This window comes from Pithys albifrons, chromosome 1 (genome assembly GCF_047495875.1).
Source record: "Pithys albifrons albifrons isolate INPA30051 chromosome 1, PitAlb_v1, whole genome shotgun sequence".
NCBI classification, from domain to species: domain Eukaryota; kingdom Metazoa; phylum Chordata; class Aves; order Passeriformes; family Thamnophilidae; genus Pithys; species Pithys albifrons.
In genome coordinates, this window is record NC_092458.1 from 44,777,105 (window position 1) to 44,795,022 (window position 17,918).

Sequence of the window (17,918 nt, forward strand, 5' to 3'; positions counted from 1 at the left end):
GAGAAAGTTAAGAAATGAAGAAATGCTATGCTTCCTAATACTGCACCAAACAAAAAGCAACATTAGCTACTATAGTAGAAAAGCACAGCTCCGTATTTTATTTTTCTGCATTCTTCTTAAAATATGGACTAAAAGGTTCATTTGCAGTTATCAGTAAAATTTTCAAACCCCAGCAATTGCTTTTAAGCAACAAAAGGTAGGGTTTTCATCTGGGGGATGAAAACAAGGGCAATAGTTAAACTGGAAAAAAAGGTGCATCTCCTTAAGAGACAGGAAGATGCTAATCTATTAATGGAAGGTACTATTTAGAATACAACTGAAGATACTAACACTAAAGTTACTGTTTTCAACAACATCATGTAACATTTGGAATTGTGTGATATTTAGTACCATATAGTTTGACCACATCTAGACTAAGCCTTATGCTTATGGTACAGGAAATGTTTCAGGCTCAAGGAGAGTCACGAGAACTGATAATTTCTCCGTTTTTGTTGAGACAGAACAAGCCCTAGGAACCAAATATGGGCATGGTCATTTTATTCAAATAATTTGTCAGGGATAAGGCCCTGCCCAAAGGTGTGAACTGTATGCCTCAGCTCAGTTTTATGAAAGGAAGGGAATTTAGGACTGCATGGTTCTTCCCATACTATTACTGCAAAGACATGTCCAGACCATACTCCAACCATACAGATTTGAATGTAACTTTGCCAGCTGCTCTTCCTTCACAGTCTGTGAATAAAAGGGCAAACCAGGGCTCCTATATTGGGCCTCTGCTCTGATTCACCTCTAGAGAAGTCTGCAGAGACTAGCTAGAAATTCAGGTGCCAAAATTTGTATTATTTTATTTCTCTGTCCAGCTTCTCCAAAACTACATGAATTAACAATAATGTCTTTATATTGCTATAAAGGATTTCATTTCTATGATATAAAACATGTACTGCTGTTTTTCTTAAGTTTCCCTGAAGATAAAGCTTTTCTTACTAGTCCCCAGTGAAAACAAAACCAATCAAATACTCATTTTCTATATGCACTTAGTCCTTTAACCTATATGTCCTTTAACCTATGCTTATCTGTTGTTATTACAGTAGATAAATACTATCTCAATCATACAAAGAAAATAAAACTTGAAGGTAACGGGTCAAATTTACTTTGTCCTACGTGACTGCAAGTGTGTGATCACGGACGTGCACTCCCTACATCAAGACAACCTCAAAAAATTACTGCAAAAGCAAACTGAAAGGGAAAGGACTGAAACAATAAAGATTACATGGCACTGCAGAAGGTGGCAGAACAATGTCTTGAATAATGACTTTAAGGCCATTTACCTAATTTTTAGTGTAAATATTGAAAACTGTAAAAATGAGCACGATCTTCTTTTATATGTAGTAAATGGGTCTCACTGAAATATGTGTTATAAGTTTAACTCTTTTTCAGGTTTTTGAGAACACTTATAAGAAGTTAGTTTTGTCTAGTTTTCTTAGCTGTTTGTTTTTTTTAAGGAACAGCATATATAGAACATAGAGTCATTTATAATTCCTAAAAAGATAAATGCAGGCTATCATCTCAAGATAATCATACAGTTAGTTAGGATGACAAAATAATCAGAGGAAGTATCCCTGAAGCTCTTTCAGGGATCATGGAAGAGAGAAAGGTGGCTAGGAACAGTTGGTTTGGATTACCAAGCCTAAATCACACTTGACCAACGTGGTTATTTTTAATGATGAATTGGCTGCATCTGTGGATGAGGGAAAAGCAGTAGATACCATCCACCTTCTCTTTAATCAGGCTATTGACATGATCTTGCCTACAGTGCAGAATGACCAGATGGGTGAAGAACTGGCTGGGTTGTCAGGCTCTGTGGGTAGTGGTTAATGGCTCATTCTCATCTTGGAGGCAGGTTACAAATGGAGCTCACCAGGGATGTGTCCTGGGATTTATCTTCTCCAACATGTTCACTAATAATCAGGAAAAGAAGGTCAAACACACCCTCAACAAGTTTGCAAAGCTTGCCAAGAGGAAGAGGGTGGCTGATACACTGGAGAGCAGGGCTGCCATTCAGAGCAGGAACCTGACGTTCAGTAAGGCCAAATGCAGAGTCCAGCTCCTGGGATGTACTAAGCCCAGTGATGGCACAGGCTGGGTGCTGCCAGACTGGAGAGTAAGGCTGGGGGTAGTGGTGTGGCTGTATGAATACTAGGCAGGACCAAGAGATCAAGGCAAGTACTATTCCATTCCCTTTGCACTTATTATGCCACATTGACAATACTGTGTTCAGTTTGGGTGTTTTACTGGGAGACATCAATTAAGTGGGGCAAATTAAACAGTAAAGTGCTGAGATGGGCACTTGGCCTGTGAGGAAAGGCTGAGGGGTATGGACTTGTTCAGTCTCAAGAAGAGAGGCTGCAGGGGGACCCAACAGAAGCTCTCCCAGCAATACCCACCAAGAGAAGTCACCAAGTTGCTGAGAAGGGAAAGCCTGCTCTTTATAGAAATTTATGGCAGGAGAACACAGCACAATGTTTATAAACTGGGACAAAGATTGGTCTTACTGGATATGTGGGGATAATTTTCTCTCAGAGAATAATTATGCAATGCCCAGGGACGCTGTGCAGTTTCCATCCTTGGCAGGTCTCAAACCCACAAGGGAAAAAGCTCAAGGCAACCTGGTCCGATCAGGTTTTTGAGCAGTGTTTTTGAGCAGTGTTTTGCTCTAGGTAATTTTTCAATGTTCCTTCCAACATGAGTTATTCAATTATTAATCCTTAATAGGAAACACAAGATTCCTAAGTGCCTAGCTGAAAGCACATCTTAGTCTTTCAATGGGCCATCCTCCTCTTTCATTCTTCAATCCTTTAAAGGGAGCTACAGGAATTGAATTAGGCTACAGCATGAACCAGTTTTTGGAAAAAAAAAAAGTATGTTGAACACAGGCTATAAACTAGAACACCGAGATACAGTCCATTCTGCATTCAATCTATACTTTGTCCCTTCCTTACTAAAATTTCAATAAAGCATAACCAAGACAACAGCCATAAGGCCTTCACCTTCTCCCTGGGGACAGAGCCTATGGGAACCTTTGTGAATGACCAGCAGGAACACTGACTACCCTCATATTTCTCCTTCACAGCTAGCAGAGCAGATGAACAGACCCCTGCCTCCAAGGAAGAAAATTAAATCAGAAGCCTAGCAGCAAGGAAAGCAAATGGGAAGTTTATTCTTTGTGCAAAATGAATATTAACAGTTACAGAATCACAGAACGGGTTGGGCTGGAAGGAACCACAGTGGGTGATTCAATCCATTCTTCCTCCTCAAGCAGGGTTATCCTGGAGCACAAATCTAATTCTAAAAAGTACCCAGATATAGTGATGAGAGGCCTCTTCACTTCTTGAACTTGAAATTTAAAAAAAAATTAAGACTGCTTATTAAGTGCTGTTAAATGTTTTTTTTCCTCTGGAAAGCATAATAAAGAACTAACTAAATTAGAAGTTTCCAGTTATTTCTCCTTTCTCAGGATGATCTTGTGTTAAATGGAAGACATGGGAGAATTCAATATTCCTCAAGTATTACAGCCAATGAGAAAGACCACTGTTCAGAAAACAAGCATTACACGTGGTTTGTTTAGGTTTCCTTTGTGCTTTGTTGTCTTTTTTTTAATTAAGAAAATTGAGCTTGTTCTCTGCAGAAAAGCTTTAAAGCTTAGAAATAAACTTTATATATGTTTCATCTCAAGAAAAAATGTTTGCTTTCCTTTGGTATTAAAACAATTGAAAAAAACTGCACTGGAAATCAATTTAGAAGTTGCAACTGCTTAAAAACATTAACCTGATGCAAAATTCAACATGACTAAGAAAGAAAAAACTGAAACAAGAATATTAACTCCTAACTAATTTTAATCTGCATGTATTTACAAATCATATTAAGTGAAATCTTTTAACCTTAGCTGAAAGTTAGCTGGATATTAGAAGTTTGTATTTGCCCCCTACTACTGTTCAGTAAGGGGTTTGGTGAACAAATAAGCATGTTTGTGCCTTTTCAGTGGTTATAGAAATGACTTTTATTCGGAAAAAGCATTTTTGATATTTCTGAATTCAACCTCTTTCAAGAGATGAGGATTCACAGAAATATGTTAGCAAATGACATACTGATTTTTCAGTTCTATACCTGATTGTTTAAAATGTTTCCAGCATTCTTAGCAGCAAATGCCTCAATTTGGAGGCCCCTACAAACTAAGTATAAGAACAAAAATTTGTGCAGTTAATACACATTTACCTTCTTCGACTGTCTGTACAAAGGCTCCTGAAGAACTCCAATTTGTTGTAAACCCAAAGCTGCGACTGTGGCCAGGTCTCTGGTTTATGCTGATTCTCATTTCACTGTACTGTTCCTGAAAAATACAACATGACACTACAGTATCTGGTATCACAGGAATCTCAATGAGCGAAAGGTTATCCTCTAAATAAGTGAGGCTGCTCACAATGTGCACTTTAATCATCTATTATTAGCATCACAGACAAAGGAAACAGTATTGAAGTCAGTTAACTAACTCATTTGCTTTTCATTCAAATAAGTGTGTTTTCAGTTTACATTTATATTTTCTCTATACCTATATTCTGTTCTGCATTTCTATTATTTTAAATGTTTTGTAGCACAACGCTAAAAAATTTAAGAACTTGGAGGAAATTAAACCCCTAGGTGACTCTTCGTGGATAGTCCTGTGAATTTGTTCAACATACTACCTCCTCAGAGAGTATCAGAGATGTGAAAATACTAGATAACAGCAATCAATCTTGTTTTTTTTCTTGCACATCCTACAGTGAACATCATCAGTTTCCTTTAGGCTCAATGCTGCAGCTAGGTTTACTTAAGTGGAAAATGACTCTCTTTGTTCTTTGTGAAATGCTACCAGCTTGCTATGAATTTTCTAAAGAAGACCCTAGATAATAAAACTAATATCAAAATTAGTTAATTTCAGATCTTCCATTCTGGCAGACTTTCAAGATGCTTTCAAAATCTGAACCAAAACCTAACATTACCACTTTAAACAATAAAATATTTGAATGAGAAAACATTTTGGAACACTTGTTTTCAACCCCACACTATATAATGAGAATGTGTTGCATACATTAACATTTTAATGTGAACTCATTAAAAACAATTAAAATACCCAAATGCATGCTATGCCTCTCATTATCATGAAATCAACACTGTAATAAAAAAGGAGAAAAAACAGACTTTTTCTGTCAAACAACGCTAAAACAGACATATTCCACCAATGTGTACATGGAGACCGTACCAGGCAGTTAAATGCCTCCCTGCCATCCAATCCCGTCAGATCTTGGATGCTCAGCAGGGTCAGCCCCGGTTAGTACCGGGTGCTGTAGACAGTCCTGAGGACTTCACTGTCACTGTCCAAGCTTGGGAAGGGTGGGATTCACTTTCCCTAAGTTAAAATACCTAAAAGTCTAGAAAGCTATGCCAATTCCCCAAAGCTCCTAAATTGATAGGATACAAAAGGCAGTTACAGGGAGCACTACACAAGCAGATGCACCAGCCAGAGTCTCTGTGAGGTGCAGCCAGGGGAGGCTTCAGCAGTACCTGAGTACTGGATAGAGAAGAAAACAACATTGCAAGGCAGTAATCCTGAGGTATGGTCTCATGTTACAGGAATGTTCCTGGGAAAACACTCCCCTTACAGCCCAGGGTAGAAATAAAGTATTTTCTTCACAACACAGGTGCTAGCACATCTCAAGGCCCTAGGTGAGTATATTAAAAGTGAATATACTAAACTGTTAGCATACTGGGCTAGAGAACATGTAAAACTTAAATGTGAGTGTGTTCCTGGAAATTACTACTGTTGGGGTTTTTTTTCCATCATCGCAACATAACTCTTCCAACCTGCCTCTTGTCAGAGGAGGAATGTGACTTTGTACACTGAACTTCATCATTTGGATAGGTCATCTCTAAAACAGTGCTCCACAGACCTGGTGTTATTGCCCTGATGACTAGTGAACTATATTGAATCTCTCATCTCTGGCAATCATTTACAAACATGTCAAATGGAACTTGCATTTCTTAAGTTATAGCTTGTTAAGTTACAACACAACACAAGCTTTCTTATTTTTATTTTTAAAATAAAATCCCCATATTACACAAATGTAGGAAGGACAATTTATAATCTCATGATTAATAACATAAAAAATATATGGACCTAGTACACGCTATTCTCATTTGCCATGCTAAAAGAGATTCTAAGAACCCATATCTAATCTGTTTTCACCAATGAGAAGAAATTCCTCTGCCTGTTTGTGCTACAAGACAGAAAAAAGAAAAACAAAACAAACAAACAAAAACCAAATAAAAAAACAAACCACACACACAAAAAGATGATGACAATCTCTTTGCTTATATAGCAATCACAGTTTCAAAAATTTAAGATAAATTCAGTGCAATGACCAAAGGGTATCAGGAGTATTAAAGTGCAATGTGTTCCTTTTCCACAAGTGATTAGGAAGAAGAATGAAGAATGGCTCAAATTGAGTGAATTTCTAAAAATATATGGGAAGTGATTTCATAAATCAGTATCAAAGGTCTTATGATCCACACCCAACCAAGTGGCACAATTGATTTTTACAGCAGCATCAGGAATGCAAAGAACTAATCTGTCAGGGAGTATAAACCCCATAATCAGATATCACAGAAAGGTATCAAAAAATAAAGCTATTGCTGCTCATTTTTTACATGTGAAACATGCAATCAGTTGCAGGAACAGCATTTGAAGACATGTATTTAAAAAAGAACAGACTCAGCCCCTGGATAAGCACATACACAAAAAGATGGTGATTTAAATTAATATGAACATTACTTAGATTCAAGTAAATAGCTAAAAAAATGAGGGGCCCAAGTCACAACAGATGGAAAAAAAATGATAGTATGACAATAATGTTTATGGCTAGCCTTGGAAAAGCTGATCTTTATTGTCCTCTACCAGTTTAAAAGTGCAAATAAATGTTAAAGCAGCTCAGATAATTCATCTAACTGACATAGCTGATTGTGTGCACAATGCTAACATGGAGAATAACAAAAAACTTTGCAAGCATCAAATATTATTTAGAATAATTATTTTGAATTAGAATGATAAGTAAAATTAAGCACATGACATAGGAAGGGTAGGGAAAAATGCAGCAAAAGAAACAATTTCTTTTGAAATATTCTCTTTCCCTTGAATTAAATCAAAGGAAACAGCAGCTCTCCGAGTTGTCCTCTTACAATCAGAAAAATAGTTGCATTAGATGAAATACTATTTATTTTCTCTTTTACTCTGCTGTAGCATTCATTTACACCAAATAATTACATTATTTCCATACTTACCATGGATTTTGAATGCTCAGGCTCTGTTGGAGTTCCAATTTCTGCAGTAGATGCAAGTGAAAGAGAATCAGGAGGAATGCCATACGTGGTTTTAAGAATACTGCTTCCAACATCTTGGTCTTGGGATTTTACAGGTAATGCCGAAGTAGGAGGAGGTGTTGACTGAACATCATCTTTTTCCTCCTCTTCCTTCTCACCTCTGCTTCTGAATGTACTAGTGGAGAGAGAGTGTGCAGAGTCTGGTTGTGAAAAGGAGATGCTGGTGAACAAAGTTTGGGTTCTTTTAGCTTTTTCTACTTCTCCGTTGTATTTCTGAGTATCATCCATCTAGGACAAAAAACACAGCTTGGTAAATATGTTTTTTTTTTTTAAATCTTTAAATCTTTCAGTGATTTTAATATTTAACAAAACCACTTTTTCCTTTCAAGCAAATTCTGGTTATGGTACCCATTATCAAATAAGAGAAACATATGTTTTTTTCTTGAAATTCTTTCAGATTTAAAAGTCATCTGCTTAGAATTATTTGCATTTCTACTATTTTTAAATTGAGACAAATAAGGATTTAGGAGAAAGCTATAAAAATCAACATAGTAACACAATGGGGGAAAGCCAATTTCATTTTTTCGGTGCTTTACTGAGCAGACAAATTTTAGGTTAGCATAAAATTTCAATTTCAACAAAGTCAACAGAGGAAACATATCACCTGAAAGATTTGTCTTTAACACTTAATTATGTTAATTCAGCTCTAGCTAGTTATCTCCAACAGTGGCAGTCTTTTTGTAAGGCACACTGAGGAGACCTGCAAGTCATGAAAAGAATATTCTACAAAATATAGTTACTAACTTCAATTCCAGAAGTGTGCTTAAACACAGAAACATGAGTAAACACTCAAAACCACGACAGGACTGCCTGCTCTATTAACACAGCCTTCATCACACAGCAGACTATTCTTTACAAGGCAACAAAACATTAAAACTCTACTGTTCCCCCAGGTACTCAAGGCCACACATTTACACAAACTTCAGGAATGAAGCAGAATTTTACCGTGAACGACCGTGGAAGTGATGAGATTCCTCTTGAGTGGACACCAAAGGGTCTTGGTGTAACCACAGATGTTAACCTAGAGGTATCAGTTTTCTGGTAAGTTCTCGGAAGAGAAGCTGAAACCTGAGCTGACCCAGTTTGAGCATTCACTGAGTAGCGAGTGGACAAAAGAGGTGAACTCTGCTCCTCTGCCAGGCTCTGTGGCGGAGCGGGAGCTTCTCCAGCAGTCAAGTTCTCTGGCAGGTTCTCCTTCGGCAGTTGTGAGCCATATTCAGTTTTGCTGTCCTTAGTGCTGTAAGAAGTATCTTCTTCCAAAAGGTAATCTTTTGCTGCTGACCATGTGGAAGGTGCTTTTTCTTCACTGAACACATCATCGTTCAGTGAATATGTCCAGCTGCGTTCCTGTTTTTGCTGCTCATAGGAGTCTTCATCTCTCTCCACCCTATGGGGACAGAGCCTGTTAGAATACCAAAGTGAACTGAAAAACAGTCTTTTAGCTACTGAATGTTAAAGGCAGAGCATAAAATGAAAAATACATCTCCAGTAATTGAAATGAATGGCATAATTTAAAAACATTATTATTTTCATGTATTTTTAAATCTACCTTCTTCCCCTTCCTCCCCATTTCAACACTCTCATAATACTCAGGCATACTATTGTCACATTTTCAGGCTGCTGCCATGACAGAAGTATCTTTGCCAAGAAAATTATATAGCCATTCAAGTTACATATCCTCAGAAATTCAGATTTAATTTAGGAAAGAATGGAAAGAAGATACTCCCATAACGCTACCTAAACCATGTAACTCTGCTTGACATTACTGCTCTATGAAAATACATTATGCTGAATTTTCAAAACTAAGATGGTGTTCTGAAGTTCAGATTATTATTTTTTTTCTGCTATTTATTCTTTTCTCATAAAGGAACATCCAGTACCTGGATAATCTTTACCACATCACTTTTAAGATTCTGATTATGCCAGATATTCAATACAATTAGCATCCGTATTTCTATTCAAGTAGCTCATGTTTGCCTCCATATAAATAAAAAAACCACAGAAATCCAAGACATTCTGGATTTAGACTTACTAAAATTTCTTTTATGAATACATGCCACATGCACATTCCCTTCAACTCAGTCATACATACATTTTAAATAAATCAATACCTGAATAAGAGTCACCAGTAGAAATGGTACTGTGCAGTTTACACTTTTTACTCTTCAGAGATTAAATACCCAGAGGAATAATTAGGGATAAAGGGAGAATCAAGTAAAAGTTTACAGCACTGTAGCATACATTAAAAATCTGGCTGTAATTATCCAGAGTGGCTAAAAGATCAACAAATGCAGTGGTAGAAAAATGAGTAGTTAAGCTTATCCAAGAATAAAAAAGGCAACTATCCAGTTTAACACTATTGTTTTAAGCAATTTCAAGAGAATGCAAATATTAACTTCTCAATACATTTATTTGTGGGTAGCAGAGCAAAATATCATTTATGGAGCAAAGTTCTAACATTCTGTGCAAACACTGCATTAGCAAACCATATTCAGTTCTCCAATTGCCTAGATTTCTACACTGTATTTTGCAACTTAAATTGTCAAGATCTCTGCAGAATTAATTGCAACTTGCCAGTAAAAGCTGCTCAAGAATTCAAAGGAGTAAAAATGCTCAGGTTTAAGTTCATCAACATAATACTCCCATTAGGACCATTACCTCTCCTGCTGCATGTCTTTCAGTGACTTGGTACTCCTTCCAGACACTTCAGAGGCCCTCCTTTCAATTTCTTCTCTCTCTTCCTTTTTCTTTTGCAATTCTGAAGTGTAGCTCTTTCTACGATTCTTCCATTTTGCTAGATCCTATTAAAATAACATGAATGGATACCATCAGATTTTTTCAAGACATCACAGACCTGCAGAGGCATCCCATTACATGCTACTTATTACCCTTATTTTATTTGCAAGTCTGCACTGAAACCACATTGTCATGTACCTTCTCCCTAAATGATAAAGGGGTTCTCATTTTTCAGTTGGGATTGCAGGCTCACTGCCTTCTTAAGTTAATAATTTAAATTATTAGACTATATGTGGAAAAGCACATAATTTTGCCCTTCTTTTTCCATCCCTTAGAATTTTCAGTTTTATTCTAGAATATTTCACCCAATGACACATACTTGAAAACTGACACAAATGCCATCTGTACTTCTTTGTTGAAGGCTTTGGAGTTTTGCCTTAAATTCTAAATTGAAAACATGCATTTCTATATTTTCCTCATTTCTGTAAAAGCATGACATGAACTGTCAATATTGTTCATGAAATTCCAGAGCTGAGTTAAGGGAAGTACTGAATACAATACTAAGACCAAGACGGCTGAGATGCATTAAACAAAAAACTATGAACTTCTTTTTCAGTGCTTTGTTCTTAATTTCAGCTTCTTGTTGATACTCATTGTCAAGCACAGACTTAAATCAGGTCTTCAGATACCCTTACGATACTATGGAAACTTACCATACAGTTTACAAGGTGGATTTAGGACAGAATTATTAGGGGATAGGAGCCTCAAGAATTTGCAAATGAAGTATAATTTCCTCCTTCTTTTCCCAAAGGATCAAATACTAGACATTTCAATCATTTCATTAAAAAAAATTACAAAAATTTCAGATAACACATGAAGCTATGCCCTAAATTTTCTTTATGTCCACAGAAAAGAAGTCTGAAGGTTTTATTATAATACACACTAGTATTATCCTACAGCATTAATCAGAAATTTATGGCAACATTTAAAATAATTTCATTTCTGCGCTAAAAGACATCCCCAGAACCACTGGTAATTGGACTAGATGGATCGTTTTAGAAGACAGCCCCATGAGTTGCTGCACACATGCCAAAGCTTGTTTACTAGGGACACTGAAGGCAGTTCTTCAAGTAGGACACACAAGGAGATATGAAAAGGAGTCCTTACTTCTTGCCACTTCAGATCCTGTTCTTGTAACTGTTCTTTTATCTTTTGCAGCTCTTCATAACGGATTTTGCGCAATGACTGCAGCTCCTCTGCACTGACATCATTCAAAGATTTACTCCTACAAAGAAAAAACAGCACTCAGCTTTGTAACACCTTAGCCATCATTTATGCACGTGAAACCTTCAGAGAGGGAGAGATTTCTATTAGTAGAACTGAGTGCTCATGAGTGTTATTTCAAATAGAGCAGGAAACACATGGGCAGCTGAATGAGCAAGGCTGGTACATGCTCTAGTGCCAGCACTCAGATCATTAGTTGCACATTTGAGCAAATAAAATCAGGTTAAGGGAACAAGCAGCTCCTGTAGCAGCTCAACGCTGATCATTCACATTATGCTCCTTATACCCAACTGCTACTTCTGTTTAAACTTACTATCTTTATTGATCTTGCTCCGTTCTTTGACATAAAAGGCTTCCTCCCTCCCTGAGTCCAAATTCTCATCCTTTACCTTCTCTCCTCTAACAGACTATCATCTCCCACTCTTTCCTTCCTTAGGCTAATCATAAAATCAAATCAGTTATTGATGCATGTTTCCAAAGGATTAGAGTGATTCACTGCTAGATGCTCAGTTCATGCATCCCACAGGCCCTGCTAGCTTATGTTAGGCCTCCCCATGCCTCCCTGATGCTTTCCATCCAAGTCAGGATGGCTAACACAGCCAGCTTCTCACTAATTTCTTCAACACAGCTACAAGTTTCCCCCATGAGTTCCTACTCATTAGTTCTCTTTAACCTAAATTCTTCACAGCTACCCACTTTATGCTGGTTTTCCCTTTATTCTTTTGCACTACAGTGATAAACATAACAAGACATTTATTTTAATGTAGGACAAGACTCCTGTTCAGATTTGATCACAAGCCTCTGGGACACTAAATCAAATGCAGGTGTTTCATCATAAGGTTCAATGCTGGGGTTTGATCTTTAAGTTGTTTGTTTTGCTGAAGGGGTTTTGTTTGTTTTCAAAAATACTTTTGTTTTCATTTACCGAAAGTATGAACAACAGAGGGATGTAATCAAGCTCTAACAGAACTTGAAAATATGGCACCTCTTGATAGGATGGAAAAATCAGATTAAAACCCACATTGATTCCATACAGAGCCTTGCTCTAATCTGTTACATTCCAAGAGAGCTCTGAACTAACAAACCAGACTCTCACTTCCTCCCAAGAGGCCCAATTCACTTTCATTGGTAACATAAGATGTTGGACTTTGGCCTCTAGAAATAAAGGCTAGGACATTAACTCATTCTATCTGCTTGCTCGTCTATTTTCTGAATGGGAAGAGTGCCAAATTTAGCAAAAATCTTCTGGTCACTATTGCAGAAACTCTTTTCTTGTACAATTCTTTTCCTCATTTTTTATGCTTAAGTTAGACCACATGTAGAAATGGTTTGGGGTAACCAAACTCTACATAGAAGTTCTATCAAATTTGTTACAGATGAATTCAAGAAAACTTATGCAACTACAGTTTCCACATCTTTGTCTTGAGTTACTATATCTGCCTGGAGCAAAACAGGAAAATCTAGACCTAAATGCAATGTACGCTAAGTACAGGTATATTCATACCAAGGAACAGGATGTTAGTTTTAATTTAGTCTAGACTTAAAAGAAATCTAACTAGTGGCTTAAGTCTTCCGAGTCTCCCTCCCTTAACATCTAACTTCTTCTGAGACATTTCTTGTTTCTTCTGGAAGTGTTTAGTCATTTACCAAGTTTGCCTCAGGGTAAAAATATAGAAGTAAACAAATAAATATATTTACATTAAAAAAGGTAATTAGAACATCATGCATAATCAAATAATTAACATACCATCAAAAAGTAAGTGAAAAAATATTTCTCTTTGACTCACAGTACAAAATATCTAAGTTCACATGACACTAACCAATACATTTACCATTGAGGATTCAGTAACCCTGAGGATTTAAAATAACCACAGACCATTCACCAATCCCATGATAAATACTGTGTTGTTAATTATTTTCAAGTTCTAGGCATACTGCTTTCAAAATAAAATATTTACTAATCTTCCTTTTCACTTTTGAATGTTTTAAAGCCGAATTTAAACATACCACACGAAATACTTCACTTCAGCAGGAATAAAATATTAGAGCTGATTTTCAGCCTGATTTTAAGTGCCTGATAACTGTAACTTGAATACACTAGACCTCAGAGAGAACTTGTGTCATACACATACGTTTTAGTCTCCTACATTTGTTACATAAATTGCCAAAGCACAGAACAACAAAGCATCATGCACAAGTTGTTTTCAGCATGAGTTTTTAGCTACTGTGCATGCATGAAGATGTAAAGAGGTAAAAAAAAAAAAGGTATAATGATCTTTTGTAAAACTTACCCTTGCTCATCAGAAAGCTTTTGAAACAGTCTGAGAAATCAGAAACCAAAGAAGAAAAGATTCAGTGTCTTGATATTGATAACACCATTCATACCATTAGTATACCAGCACTTTCACTAAGTGAAGGGGAAACTGAAAGCTTGGGAACCAGCCAGCATGGAACAGCACACTGGGAATTGGACACTAGTCAAAAAACACACCAGGGCTTGCATGATACGCAAGTTCGGCAGAAATGACAGAACAAGGCTGCCTTCAAGTTTCCAATGTTTCTGATTTAGCAATACTACAAGAATAGAGCTTTGTATTAATTCTGAACCACTTATTCCAGTGCTGCTGAACAGCATGATGCTCAAAAGAGAGTCATTTCAAGAAATTTAAATTAATCCCAATCTGAGTCCCAAAGAGAAGTATGTCTTACAGAGGCTGTCTTCTTGTTACTTTCACCATTTTTAATACTAAATGAAAGTAATACTTGGCATGGACAAGAATAAAAGGCCTTATATAGAAATTTAGCAAATTAAGTTGTGAATGTAATCAATCCAGAGTAATTACAGAAGACTTTTAGTATTCCTGAATATGAGTATTTTATAATATGGGTATTTTATTATATTGAATGAATTTTTAAAACGTGCAATATTTTCAAGCACTTTAAAAATAATCCTCAGTGAAGCTTGCACGTTGTTACAGTATTAGGCTTAAAAATTAAATGCAGCAACATCAAACTATCAACTGGAACATGGAAGTGTCTTAGTCACGAAGTAATGATGCACAGCTGGAAGAACTGCAACTTGCAATGCCGTATTTTCAGAGCCAAGGAAACACTTGGAGCCCCAGTCTCCCCCAGTAAGTACAAAATTCAAGGGAGAGCTAGGAAGTAGTTAAGAAATAGCATTCAGTAAGACAAGAGAAATTTTGAGGATATCAGGAAAGAATTAGGGGAAAGTATGAATCAGAACTATATGAAAGGAGGGAGAAAATATTGGCAGAATAAAATATGCCACAGTGGAATTTAATATTACATAGACACACAACTTGCATGCACCATGAGTTCGGGCAGGTAAAACTATTTTTTTTTCACCTCATCTAATCATCTCAGAACTGTGGCAGGACAGTTTACAAGAATTTTCATACTTAGGTGCAAGCAAGAATATCAGAATGCCTATTTCCAGAATTTGTCATTAAAGAATTCACATGTGTCAGAAAGGTTTTTACCTATTAACTTTCAGAAAAAAAAAAAAAGAAAATATTTCTAGCCTTCATAGTCTTTTCAATAATCACTGCTCCTGTTCAGCTATGGAAAGAAACTTATGCAGAACTTTGAGCTTGAAGGAATGATATTTTCTCTAAAGTGGCAGCCTAAAATTAGAAAACTTTTTTTTTCTGTTGTTGAAAATATGGTATTGCAGTCATAGGCTTTTATTCAAAGCAAATAAAAAGCTTGTTCCAGGATGACACAAACAAATAGCAGATTGGCACTCTGAATGGTTCAGCACAAGACAAGGCTTTTCTGAATGGAAAGGGTTCAACGGCACTCAAGCGCAATCTGTGCAGGACACAACCTGACCTCTCCACCATCTGCCGTTTCTTGTGTCTAACTTTGCTGGCCTCCCTGATCGCTTCCCACTTCTTCCAGTCTTCTTCACTGCATGGACCTGGGATAAAATTGACTGGTTGGATGTTGCTTCCCACCTTCCAAGATTCAATCTTGCGGGCCAGCATATCATCCTTCTTATGGTGGGAAGATGGTGACAGCACTCTGCCATTGCTCTTTCTTTCCTCCAGTGTCGTGTTTTTTTCAAGTAAACACAGAAATTTGGATCGGATCTCTTCTGGAAGACTCCACGGATCAGGAAACAGTGCTGGGTGATACTTGTCGGGAGCACCCGATAAAGGCACCTCTTTTTTCTGAAAGAGGACTTTACGGAAAATCATGTCATCCTTTTCCAGATCTGGAATCACAGGTTGGCCCTCTCTGGGTTGCAGGATTATCTCACCCTCTAGAGAAGGCTCTTGATCAGAGAATTTTTGTAAATACCGAGGGTCTTGAAGAACAACTTGATTCACATGGAAAGCACCGGTTTTCCGAACAAACAAGTCATCATTTTCCAAATCTGGATATGGATACCCATTTTCCTCATCTCCTTGCTTGCATCCTGGTATAAAGGAAACATTCTTTCTACATTTTATGAGCCTAGGGCCAGAAGTGGGATCAATTTTGGTCTCCGTTTCAGAAGACACGTAGTCAGAGTATTTTTGCAGGGCCTGAAGTAACGAAAACTGACTGAAGCATATAAAACAAAAGGAAGGAAGTAAAAATATCATTAACTAGCAAGAGACAAGCAGATCACAATGTATTGCAATATACATTTGGTTTAGACTTGCAGTATCTGATGCAGTACAACTACACCAGTTGGCATTCACCACCATAGATCGTAGCACAGCACACGTTAACCAACGTAAAGGTATCACAGTATACTAACCTGCTCAGAAACATCACACTTACATGCTCACACAAAAAGCCAGTAGCCCTACGTAGCATGTTATACCTTCACATTTACATGTTTCAGAAGACCAGCAACTTATAGCTACATTAAGAGGAAAATACCCAACAACAACAGCAAAAGAGTAATAACCAAAAAAGCGCGACATCATGGGACGTGGTTTAATTTCATTTAGCCGTTCCATATCCAGCCATTTCTTTTTGATGCAGCAAAAGAACAGCTCATGCAGCAGTATCAACCTGGGCTGATCAGGAGACTCCAAGATTTTTCCTTCTGCAATCTGTGACAATGAGCTTCCCACATATTCAGCAGTTGGCTTATAGCTCTGATCCCTTCTGCAACTACTGTTCCACTCAAAACTTGGTCTTGGTTGATTAGCAATAAAGCTTTGTTTGTAAGCAAATTCCTCATCTTCAGAATCTGATTTCTTTCTACTGTACAGTAGCAAAAAGAATGAGCAGAGGGAAAGGAAAAAAACGCATGAAGTGTACTCACTGAGTAAAATTCACAGTGGCAACAGTGCAACAGTATAACAAAAATAGTATTTCAATTATTTCCTTAAAAAAAAAAAAGAAAAAGAATAAAGAATAAAATATATCCTGCTGCTACACTGCCAATGAAAATGAAAAATAAAAATAAAGTCATAGAACTATATTTATAGGCTTTGCACACAGCAGAGAAACAGGCATGCATGAAAACGCACCTGAACCCTTGAATCTCTTTATACCAGGGTTTAAAAGAGGATTTCTTGACTTTTTTCCATAGCAATTCTTCTTCTGGAGTCCAAAACTTGGGAAGAAATTTGTCAAAAGCAACAACTGTATTTGATGCTGAAGAACTTAGCTTGCGAAAATAGAAATCATCTTTTTCAATGTTTGGGATGCCTACTTCTTCCTCGTCCTCATCAAAATACCCAGATAATTCTGAAGGATTGTTAACTCTTGGCTTGCTTTCCTCTTTAGTATCCAACTGCCTCTGCCTCCTCTGGTTACTGTTCAAAATATCCAACCAGTTAAGATATTTTAGGAGCAACTTGACATAAAGAATGCAAAAAGACATGCTTTTTGGCTTGGGAGTTCAGCCTTGTGAATGAAGCGTATTAGTTCTCAATTCCATCACTGCAGCACCAGAAATAATAAGATATATTAAATAGAAAATAAAATAAAAAAACAGTTAAATGGTTACATCGGCATCCTATCTCCACCGACAAAAATACAACGCTTGACACAAAAGGCGTATCAAATTATCAGCTGTGTTAAAATGCCGATTAGCAGACTAACTTTACAGAGTTATTTATGGACTGCAATTTAGGTAATGCAATAGTTACTGCATCTTGGATTAGTATCTCTGACCTCAGTGGTTCAAGCATTGCAGCTAGTGGACCAGCTGGATAACTGTCTTGAGAGCAAGATTTAGGAGATTCATTGCGCAACACAAAATGATGTCCAGGTGCAGCAGAGCTTACAGGGCTCTTTTTGACTAGAAATCTACGATTTGCTAAGTCATCCAAAACAACGTCAGGCAGCCTTCTTTCATCTTCTGAATCAGAGCCACTGTCATACTCATAGATCATCTGGAGGGAAGCTGGATTTGTGAGCCCACATTCTGCTCTGCTATTTTGGCAGGAAGCTACAGGATT

The 17,918-nt window shown here is 37.1% G+C and overlaps 1 protein-coding gene across 7 annotated transcripts in view; it reads right to left on the reverse strand.

The window, feature by feature from the left end:
- Positions 1–17,918, reverse strand: part of LMO7 (LIM domain 7) — a 135,763-nt gene that overhangs the window by 23,414 nt on the left and 94,431 nt on the right. For 4 of the 7 annotated variants that reach the window (XM_071549911.1, XM_071549896.1, XM_071549904.1 and 1 more), the window contains exons 9-17: positions 16,983–17,270; positions 16,519–16,713; positions 15,343–16,059; positions 13,779–13,808; positions 11,371–11,488; positions 10,126–10,268; positions 8,413–8,854; positions 7,369–7,695; positions 4,270–4,384 (exon numbers count right to left, since the gene is read on the reverse strand). In XM_071549911.1, coding sequence (XP_071406012.1) covers positions 4,270–4,384; positions 7,369–7,695; positions 8,413–8,854; positions 10,126–10,268; positions 11,371–11,488; positions 13,779–13,808; positions 15,343–16,059; positions 16,519–16,713; positions 16,983–17,270 — 2,375 coding nt within the window. The remainder of the gene's footprint in view (positions 1–4,269; positions 4,385–7,368; positions 7,696–8,412; positions 8,855–10,125; positions 10,269–11,370; positions 11,489–13,778; positions 13,809–15,342; positions 16,060–16,518; positions 16,714–16,982; positions 17,271–17,918) is intronic. The other 3 variants (XM_071549935.1, XM_071549919.1, XM_071549927.1) reach the window with 2 other exon arrangements.